Source organism: Trachemys scripta, chromosome 10, assembly GCF_013100865.1.
Source record: "Trachemys scripta elegans isolate TJP31775 chromosome 10, CAS_Tse_1.0, whole genome shotgun sequence".
NCBI classification, from domain to species: domain Eukaryota; kingdom Metazoa; phylum Chordata; order Testudines; family Emydidae; genus Trachemys; species Trachemys scripta.
The window spans coordinates 85,813,190-85,824,126 of NC_048307.1; the positions used below are offsets into that span (position 1 = coordinate 85,813,190).

Genomic DNA, 10,937 nt, shown 5'->3' on the forward strand with positions numbered 1-10,937 from the left:
AACCAGATGGTCCCAATGGCCTCTTCTTAGAATCTATGAGGCTTCCTCTCAATGAGGCAGCCTACCTCACCTCAGCAGGAAGCTGGCTTGCTGAGAGCTGTACATTGTACCACTGCCTACTGCTCTGCCTTTGTCTCTTGCTCTCTGCTGAGTTTGAGATTCCTTATTCACACTACTTGTATTGCAAGGATCCTGTGTTAATATTGTCCTCCACTACCTATTCTTCATTAGAAATTGTATGTTAAATAATACATTTATTTTTATTTGCCAACCTTCACAGGTTTAAAAATGTGATATTTGAAATCAACCCAACAGAGGAAGTAGGAGACTTTGAGGTCAAAGCAAAATTCATGGGCGTTCAGATGGAAACATTCATGTTACATTATCAGGTAAGGATCCTCCTATTTAATGCTGAAAACCTGTGGTGTACAACCTATGTAGACTGCCTGTGGCCACCAAAATCTTTCATGTAGACTTCTCGTAGTCACTTTCTGTTAACCTAAGATTTCATAAATAAATATTTGTATTCATTATGCTTCAGAGAAAATTAACAGAACAGGTAATCATCAAGTGATCCATCCCCTGTTGCCCATTCCCAGCTTTTGGCAAAACTGAGGCTAGGGACACCATTTATGGACCTTGTGACAGGTTGGACCCCCCTTTCGGGTTGCCACCAGATGTGCTGGGATCCCACTGAGCCCACCCGTCCTATCAGCCTGAGTTTCCCTTGCTCTGTGCTGCTATAACAGGCTCTCAAGCCCCTTTCCAGCACACACACAGGCAGGGACACACCCAACTGTAGAATCACACAGAGTCTGCAATTAGCTGTCTGTGGGAGGTCTCAGCTAGGGGAATGCCCAGCTCTCCTGTGCACGCAACCCTTTGGAGTGTAAACCCGAAATTCTATTGTCTTTTGCTGTACAGAGATCTATATAGCATAAGCTCATACAAATCACCCCCCTCCCTCAATGTGGAGGGAGATATGTACAGCTCCTTGCCCCACCAGTTATGAATTGCACAAACTGGTTTTGGAATGAACAAAAAATAAGTTTATTAACTACAAAAGGTAAATTTTAAGTGATTATAAGGGATACCAAACAGAACAAAGCAGATTACTGAGCAAATAAAACAAAACACGCAGCCTAAACTTAATTCACTAAAGAAACAGGTTACAAATAGTAATTTCTCAGCCTAAATGTTTTAGGCAGGTTGCAGAGTTTCTGCAGCTTAGAGTTCCAGTTATTTCTCTTCACAGACTAGACCCCTGTCTCAGCCTGGACTCAGCCCTTGCCTTTCCCCAGCTTAGCACCTTTGTTTCTTCAGGTGCTTTCAGCAGTCTTTCTTCTTGGGCGGGGAGGCAATGGAGAAGAGCCCAGATTAACTCACTTCCCAGTCTTAAATAGGATTTACATAAGACAGGAATCCTTTGTTTCCAGTGGAAAAGTACCAGCAGTGTCCAAGGTGGTACTCTGTACCAGGTGACATTATCACATGACCTTGCAGTGTTAAAGCCACCATGAGACAAAGTTTATTTGTAACGTCCACAGGAAGGACCTCCAGGAAGATGAGAGATCAGCATCTTCAAAGACCCATTCTATTGTCTTTCCTAATGGCCCATTCAGGCTGAATGTATACTGTCTGGTGGATGTTCCCCAAGTACACACACAGTTGTAATTGTTAGATAATCAATATTCCTAACTTCAGATACAGAACTGACACATGCATACAAATGGGATAACCACATTCAGCAAATCATAATCTTTCCAATGATACCTCACATGACCCATCTTGCATAAAACATATCTTATTTATGCCATATTCATATTACAACCATATTTTTATAAAGAATATGGGTGTGACATCACAGACCTATCCTCCATGAATTTATCTAGTTCTTTTTTTAACACTGTTATAGTCTTGGCCCTCACAACATCCTCTGGCAAAGAGTTCCACAGGTTCATTGTGCACTGTGTGAAGAAATACTTCCTTTGTTTGTTTTAAACCTGCTGCATGTTAAAAACAGGGTTTTGGAGCAATCAAATTTTTTAATTGCTCCGCTCCAGCTCCAGGCAAAAACCTACTGGTCTGCACTCCAGCTCCAGGCTCCGCTCCAAAGCCCTGGTTAAAAATCATTTGGTGATCCCTAGTTCTTGTGTTCTGAGAAGCAGTAAATAACACGTCCTTATTTACTTCCTCCACACCTGTCATGTTTTTATAGTCCTCTATTATATCCCACCATAGTTGTCTCTTTTCCAAGCTGAAGAGTCTCAGTCTTATTAATCTCTCCTCATATGGAAGCCGCTCCATACCTCTGTTCATTTTTGTTGCCCTTTTCTGAACCTTTTCTAATTCCAATATATCTTTTTTGAGGTGGGACGACCACATCTGCATGCAGTATTCAAGATGTGGGCAAACCATGGATTTATATAGAGGCAATATATTTTCTGTCTTATTATCTATCCCTTTCCTAATGATTCCCAACATTCTGTTAGCAAGAATGTCCACACCAGCGCTAAGTCAGCAGGAGACGTTCTCCTGATGTCATAGCTTCCTCATCTCATTGAGGTGGAGTAATTATGCCGATGGGAGAGCACTCTTCCATCAGCATAGCGCATCTTCACCAGATGCGCTGATGCAGCTGCACCTATGTAGCATGGTAGTGTAGACTAGCCCTCAAATTACTGCTCATGGAATCGGCCCTTCAACCCCTGGAGTCCCAGGGGGAGCTCTTGCCGCAACCCTCTACTTCAAAGGGAGGTGAGCCCAGAGAGACAAGCCACTCACACAAGGCGTCTTAGAAAAGGTCTGGTGAGTCCATGTAGCAAGCCCAGTTCAAGCCAAAATCTCCGGCTCCATCAGTATCATCGGTACTGATGGCACCAAAGCGGTCTAAAACTGGTACCCAGGGCGCACACTGTACCAAACTGACAGAGCAAGTCAGACTACCCAAAGACCCGAAGGGCACACGCAAAGAAGCACCAATACTGCGGGGGTGTGAAAAAGAAGATCCACCCCAGGGAAAGCTCCGTCGGTATGGACATTGGCACCGCAACAGACCTCATGGCCAGGTCCGCATGTCTGACTCATTCAATGCAAGCCTCTCATCACCGACAGCCGCTGCCAGTACTGATGCCATCTGCACTGCCAGATTTGTGGTGAGTGACGGATCATTCAGTATCCAACGTACCAGACTCGTCCCTTCTCAGTACTGGGGCCCTGGTACCAAGTTCACCCAGAGCCCTAGACTGGAATTTCTCTTTTCCCACCTGTCTCCCAGTTCTGTCATTGTGGACACAGTTAACTCTAAGGGCCACCAGCACCAGTTCAGATCCACCCCTTATGACCGGGACTGGACATGTTTGGATCTGTGCAGCAGGAAAGCATATTCATCAGCCACCCTCCAGTTCCGTGTAGCAAACAACCAAGTCTTGTTTGCAGAATATGACTACCAAAAATTACATGAAACTTGGTTCCTTTATTGAGCAACTGCCTGATTCTCACAAGGAACAATTCAAGGCCATAGTCAACAAGGGCTAACTGGTGGCAAAAACGTCTCTCCAAGCTGCATCTAGTGCAGATGTGTGGCGGCATGCTTGATTTCCACAGCCATTGTGATGAGACAGGCTTCATGGCTTCACTTAGCTGGCTTCCTTAAAGAGGTCAAAACTATGGTGGAAGACCTTCCTTTTGAAGGGACAAAGTTATTTGCTGAGAAGACTGATGCATCTATTCACACATTGAAGGATTCTAGGACAACTGTTCGGTTCCTTGGGATCTATACTCCTGCCTACAAAAGAAAGTACAGCCTTCAGCCACCATTTAAGCCCTGCTCATCACAATACAAATATCAATTCTCGTCACAGAGATCTTACGAGACACAGAGGAAGAAGCCTAGGTTCCCCAGGTGAAAGTATTGGGGATATCATAGAATATCAGGGTTGGAAGGGACCTCAGGAGGTCATCTAGTCCAACTCCCTGCTCAAAGCAGGACCAATTCCCAACTAAATCATCCCAGCCAGGGCTTTGTCAAGCCTGACCTTAAAAACCTCTAAGGAAGGAGATTCCACCACCTCCCTAGGTAACCCATTCCAGTGCTTCACCACCCTCCTAGTGAAAATTTTTTTTCCTAATATCCAACCTAAACCTCCCCCACTGCAACTTGAGACCATTACTCCTTGTTCTGTCATCTGGTACCACTGAGAACAGTCTAGATCCATCCTCTTTGGAACCCCTATCAGGTAGTTGAAAGCAGCTATCAAATCCCCTCTCATTCTTCTCTTCTGCAGACTAAACAATCCCAGTTCCCTCAACCTTTCCTCATAAGTCATGTGCTCCAGACCCCTAATCATTTTTGTTGCCCTCCGCTGGATTCTTTCCAATTTTTCCACATCCTTCTTGTAGTGTGGGGCCCAAAACTGGACACAGTACTCCAGATGAGGCCTCACCAATGTCGAATAGAGGGGAACGATCACGTCCCTCGATCTGCTGGCAATGCCCCTCCTTATACAGCCCAAAATGCCGTTAGCCTTCTTGGCAACAAGGGCACACTGTTGACTCATATCCAGCTTCTCGTCCACCATAACCCCTGGATCCTTTTCTGCAGAATTGCTGCCTAGCCATTCGGTCCCTAGTCTGTAACAGTGAATGGGATTCTTCCGTCCTAAGTGCAGGACTCTGCACTTTGTCCTTGTTGAACCTCATCAGATTTCTTTTGGCCCAATCCTCTAATTAGTCTACGTCCCTCTGTATCCTATCCCTACCCTCAAGCGTAACTACCACTCCTCCCAGTTTAGTGTCATCTGCAAACTTGCTGAGAGTGCAGTCCACGCCATCCTCCAGATCATTAATAAAGATATTGAACAAAACCGGCCCCAGGACCGACCCTTGGGGCACTCTGCTTGAAACCGGCTGCCAACTAGACATGGAGCCATTGATCACTACCCGTTGAGCCCGACGATCTAGCTAGCTTTCTGTCCACCTTATAGTCCATTCATCCAGCCCATACTTCTTTAACTTCCTGGCAAGAATACTGTGGGAGACCGTATCAAAAGCTTTGCTAAAGTCAAGGAATAACACATCCACTGCTTTCCCCTCATCCACAGACCCAGTTATCTCCTCATAGAAAGCAATTAGGTTAGTCAGGCATGACTTGCCCTTGGTGAATCCATGCTGACTGTTCCTGATCACTTTCCTCTCCTCTAAGAGCTTCAGAATTGATTCCTTGAGGACTTGCTCCATGATTTTTTCCAGGAATCAACTTTCTTTCAGCCCTCCACTTTGAAATGGCAATTTTGATGGGTTGGTCAAGGTACCTGCAGAACATTCTCACCACCTCATGCTGTAAAACCCCACCCATCCCTTCGGCGACTATCTTATCCCTTTCAACAGCACCTGGGAACGGATAACCTCTGACAAGTGGGTGCTGCAGATCATTTGGGATGGTTATGCCATCCATTTCTCCTCCCTCCCAAACACTCTTTCCCCATCCGTCTTCAGGGACCTTTCTCACAAGAAGAAGAACAGGAGTACTTGTGGCACCTTAGAGACTAACAAATTTATTAGAGCATAAGCTTTCGTGGACTACAGCCCACTTCTTCGGATGCATATAGAATGGAACATATAATGAGGAGATATATATACACACATACAGAGAGCATAAACAGGTGGGAGTTGTCTTACCAACTCTGAGAGGCCAATTAATTAAGAGGGGGAAAAAAAAAAAACTTTTGAAGTGATAATCAAGCTAGCCGAGTACAGACAGTGTGTTAAGAAGTGTGAGAGTACTTACAAGGGGAGATAGAGTCAACGTTTGTAATGGCTCAGCCATTCCCAGTCCTTATTCAAACCGGAGTTGATTGTGTCTAGTTTGCATATCAATTCTAGCTCTGCAGTCTCTCTTTGGAGTCTGTTTTTGAAGTTTTTCTGTTGTAATATAGCCACCCGCAGGTCTGTCACTGAATGACCAGACAGGTTAAAGTGTTCTCCCACTGGTTTTTGAGTATTTTGATTCCTGATGTCAGATTTGTGTCCATTAATTCTTTTGCGTAGAGACTGTCCGGTTTGGCCAATGTACATGGCAGAGGGGCATTGCTGGCACATGATGGCATATATCACATCGGTAGATGTGCAGGTGAACGAGCCCCTGATGGTATGGCTGATGTGATTAGGTCCTATGATGATGTCACTTGAATAGATATGTGGACAGAGTTGGCATCGGGGTTTGTTACAAGGATAGGTTCCTGGGTTAGTGGTTTTGTTCAGTGATGTGTGGTTGCTGGTGAGTATTTGCTTTAGGTTGGGGGGTTGTCTGTAAGCGAGGACAGGTCTGTCTCCCAAGATCTGTGAGAGTAAAGGATCATCTTTCAGGATAGGTTGTAGATCTCTGATGATGCGCTGGAGAGGTTTTAGTTGGGGGCTGAAGGTGACAGCTAGTGGTGTTCTGTTATTTTCTTTGTTGGGCCTGTCTTGTAGGAGGTGACTTCTGGGTACTCGTCTGGCTCTGTCAATCTGTTTTTTCACTTCAGCAGGTGGGTATTGTAGTTTTAAGAATGCTTGATAGAGATCTTGTAGGTGCTTGTCTCTATCCGAGGGATTGGAGCAAATGCGGTTATATCTTAGAGCTTGGCTGTAGACAATGGATCGTGTGGTGTGTCCTGGATGGAAGCTGGAGGCATGTAGGTAAGTGTAGCGGTCAGTAGGTATATGTGTGTATATATATCTCCTCATTATATGTTCCATTCTATATGCATCCGAAGAAGTGGGCTGTAGTCCACGAAAGCTTATGCTCTAATAAATTTGTTAGTCTCTAAGGTGCCACAAGTACTCCTGTTCTTCTTTTTGCGGATACAGTCTAACACGGCTGTTACTCCGAAATTTCTCACAAGAGTCTGCTATGGCAGGAGGTAAACCATCTCCTCAGCATAGGAGCCGTAGAGCCTGTGCCCGTACATCTAAGAGGCAAAGGCTTCTATTCTCGCTACTTTGTAATTCCAAAGAAGAAAGGAGGTTGGAGACCCATGCTGCACTTGAGAGTGCTCAACAGATATTTCAAGGTGCAGAAGTTCAAGATGGTCACCCTATTGGTGATTTTTCTAGCACTGAAGAAAGGAAATTGGTTCTCAGCCCTCAACCTCCAAGATGCATATTTCCACATTTCCATCATACCGAGTCACCGACATTACCCGAGATTCACGCCAGGCCAAGACCACTGCCAGTGCAGAGTACTCCCCTTTGGCCCTCAGGGTATTTTTCAAGGTTCTCTCAGTAGTCGCAGCCCACTTACGCTTTCAGAGCATCATAATTTATCCTTACCCAGACAACTGCCTTCTCAAGGCACGTTCTTTCACCAAAACCCAGTGAGTCACCCAGACTACACTGAATCTGTTCCAGAATCTGGGCCTACAAATCAATGCACAAAAATCCACATCAACACCGGTGCAAAAACTAGAATTCAGAGGCACTCCTCCCATGTCACAGATTCCTCAGTCTCTCCACACTGATAGAGACAATACAGTCCAGCCCCCAGATTTTGGCCAGACACCACCTCCAGCTTCTAGGGCATATGGCTGCGGGCACATCGGTCCTAGCTCGTGCCAGACTGTGCATGAGATGCCTCCAAACCTAGTTCAATTCATTTTACAGGCAAGTTCCCACTCAACCATAAGTGAGAAGTAGATTTGATGGTCCTATACGACATATTCCAGCAATGGCAGACACCGAAAGTAGATCTGTTCGCAAATTATCAGAACAATAAATGCCATCAATACTGCTCCATATAGGGGATCAGACAACACTCCATGGGGGACAGTCTCCTCCACCCGTTGGACAAGGGTCTTCTTTAAGCCTTTTCCCCCATTCCCTCTAATTCTGAAAGTCTTGTTGAAAGTGAAAAGAGAGAAAGCAAGCATCATACTGATTGCTTCCACCTGGCCCAGGCAGATGTTGTACCCTTACCTGTCACAGCTGGCACTATGTCCACTGATGACTCTTCCAATCACTCCATACCTGCTATCGCAGAACAAGGGTCACGCCCTCCATCCCAACCTGCGGATTCTGCAACTCAAAGCCTGGCTCCTTCTTGGTTCCAGCACATAGAGACATTTTTCTCTGAGGAGGTACAGGAGGTGCTATTACACAGTAAGAAAAGAACTACTCATCACACCTACTTGCAAAAATGGAAAAGATATCAAATCTGATGTCAGCCCAAAGGCATCCTCCCAAATGCAGCCATCCTACTGGTAGTCTTGGACTACCTGTTGACTCTCAAGAAATTGGGTGTCTCTGTCAGCTCACTAAAGGTTCGCCTAACAGCAATTGCAATCTTCTACCAACAGATAGAAGGATACTCTTCTCTTTTCTCATCCAACCATGAAGAGATTTCTCAAAGGCATAGCAAACGTCTTTCCCCAACCTAGACTGCCCACTCCTTAGTGAGATCTCAACCTGGCATTAAAAGGACTGACTAGACGGCCGTTTGAACCTAGGGCCACTTGTTCGTTAACTCACCTTTCAATGAAGATGGCATTCCTGATCGCCTTTACCTCAGCAAGAAGGATAGGGGAGATAGTGGCTCTGATGGCGCATCCCCTGCTTTACTGTGTCCTTCCCTGACTAAGTCACACTTTGACCATATCCGAAGTTCACTCCCAAGGTGACTTTCACTTTTCATATAAACCAGCTTATTCAACTTCCTACCTTTTATCCTAAACTTCATCAGGATAATAGGGAAGCCATATGCTCAACGTGAGGAGAGTCTTGGCCTTCTATTTGAACAAAACAAGAGCTTTCAGCTCAAAGACTCCAAATGAGTCTCAAACTGTGTCAAGCTCTGTTACCAGATGCATAATGTAGCACACGCATCTTCAATACTCATGCAGTCTACAAGATCGGTCTCCTCTTCCATTGCCTTCTCCAAAAGTATCCCTAAATCAGAAATCTGCAGAGCAGCTACATGGGCATCTGCACATACCTTTGGAGAACATTATGCCATCCTCAGGGAAGGACTCAGCTGCAGAGCCAGATTTGATGCCACGGAGCTATCCTCTATAATAGATCTGACTCCAAAGCCCCAGCCTCCTAGTGGTGGGCACTGCTCAGGAGTTACCTACAGTGGCGCACCCATAGGGACACTACTCAAAGAAGAAGAAAAAGGATTGACTTACCTTGTGCAGTAATGATGGTTCTTCAAGATGTGTCCCTCTGTCGGTGCTCCACGACCCACTCTCCTCCCCTCTACTGAGAAGGGATTGTCCACACACATTGGCTAGCCTTGTGGCAGGTGGGGAACAGCACATGCATGGGTGGGATGGTCTGCTATCAGAATTCTCTGATCAGTAGCGCAAGGACACAGATACACCTACAGTGATGCACCCATAGGGGGACACAACTCAAAGAACCATATTTACTATACAAGGTGAGTAATTTCTTCTTGTTTTCACTTGAACCTAAGGCCAAAATTTAGGATTGATTAACTTACAAGGTTCGGATCTGTGTTTAGTCAAGGAAAAGTCTTACGTTTCTGTAATACCTGCCACGTGACAGCTATCTGGATTTATATAAAAGCACTGAAATTTGTGCATAATTTCTAGGAAATACTAATTTGCAAATAGATTGTTGTTTTAAAAATACTCCTTCAATAACTGACCATATGGATCCTCACTCTTTAGCCTAAACTCACAATCTTCTAGTGGTCTTCAGTGGTCTCAGTTGCCCTTCATTTACTTTTGACCATGAAAGTTGCAGTGAGTTTGGCGCTCATTCAATGTCCTCAATACTTCTCTCATCAGTTACTGGTTTTTCATTTTTCTGCCCCTTATGTGTTTATTCTTGTGTGTGTAGTTAAAGTCAGCTTTTTTATTTTAATTGATGTTGATGCCGGTGCAGGCACCCTGTAGGTCCAACTCCTCATGAGCAGCTTTGTTTTTCCTGAACATCAGTCCTAAGATGCAGTTTTTCTTAGTGTCTTTTGGCCCAATAAACAGCATAACTGGGGCAACTGAGAGCTCCGGCTTTATGAACTATGCTTCACGCAGTGCTGTTATGCTCATTGCAGCCTTCCATTTTTGGGTGCCTCTGGGAGAAGGTCAGAATTATTGTGAGTTCACTCTTAGAAGAACAGCTATTTCAAACCCCTACTAGTAAGGGAGGCTTCTTCTGGCCCTGAGTCTAGTACCATTAGCATTGAGAGACACTGTGGCTCCGATTAACCACTTGACAGGGTGGTTTTATGACCAACATGATGAGCAGCATCGAGGTCATTCGTCTCATCTGATCAACTGAGTTGGATACCAATCATCCAGCATTATCAATGTTGAGGGGTGTCTTGATTTCAAAGACCTAATCACCATAAGTGACTTTAGGTCCAGCAAAAGTGGCATTGAAGTTCCAAATGTCACCTGAGCCAATGAGGAGCATTCAGTTATATGTCATGAGCACCTCTGAGCTGAGCCTTTGAGTGGTCTTGGGACTCTGTCTCTTGGCTTCCCTTGCGTCTGAGCTGGAGAAAGATGGAGAAACGGCATTATAGTAGGGTTACCATTCGTCCGGATTTACCCGGACATGTCCTCCTTTTGTGTGCTAAAAATAGCGTCCGGGGGGAATTTGTAAAGCACTCACAATGTCCGGGATTTCCCCCTCCCCCGGCAGAGCGAGCGGCTGGGAGGGCTGCAGGAAAGTCCCGGGCTGGACTCTGGAGCAGCTTCCTCCTCCCACCCCACCCCCCTGCATTCTGAGCTGGCCAGCAGCTCCTCCTCCTGCAGCCCGCTCCGGCAGCCCTGTGCAGGGCCAGGGACCGGGTTTTGTGTTGTGCAGGGGAGCTCAGCCATGTGTCCGGCTGGCACAGAGCCCAACACCCTGTTCTGAGCAGCAGGGTAAGGGGGGGCAGGAGAAGGGACAGGGAGGTTCTGGAGGGGGCAGTCAAGAAACGGGGGGGGGGGGGG

General features: G+C 45.8%; 1 protein-coding gene across 1 annotated transcript in view; it reads left to right on the forward strand.

Moving 5' to 3' along the window:
• Positions 1-10,937, forward strand: part of IQGAP1 (IQ motif containing GTPase activating protein 1) — a gene marked incomplete in the record, with an annotated part of 184,544 nt that overhangs the window by 169,299 nt on the left and 4,308 nt on the right. The window contains 1 exon segment of the mRNA XM_034782917.1: positions 281-389. Coding sequence (XP_034638808.1) covers positions 281-389 — 109 coding nt within the window.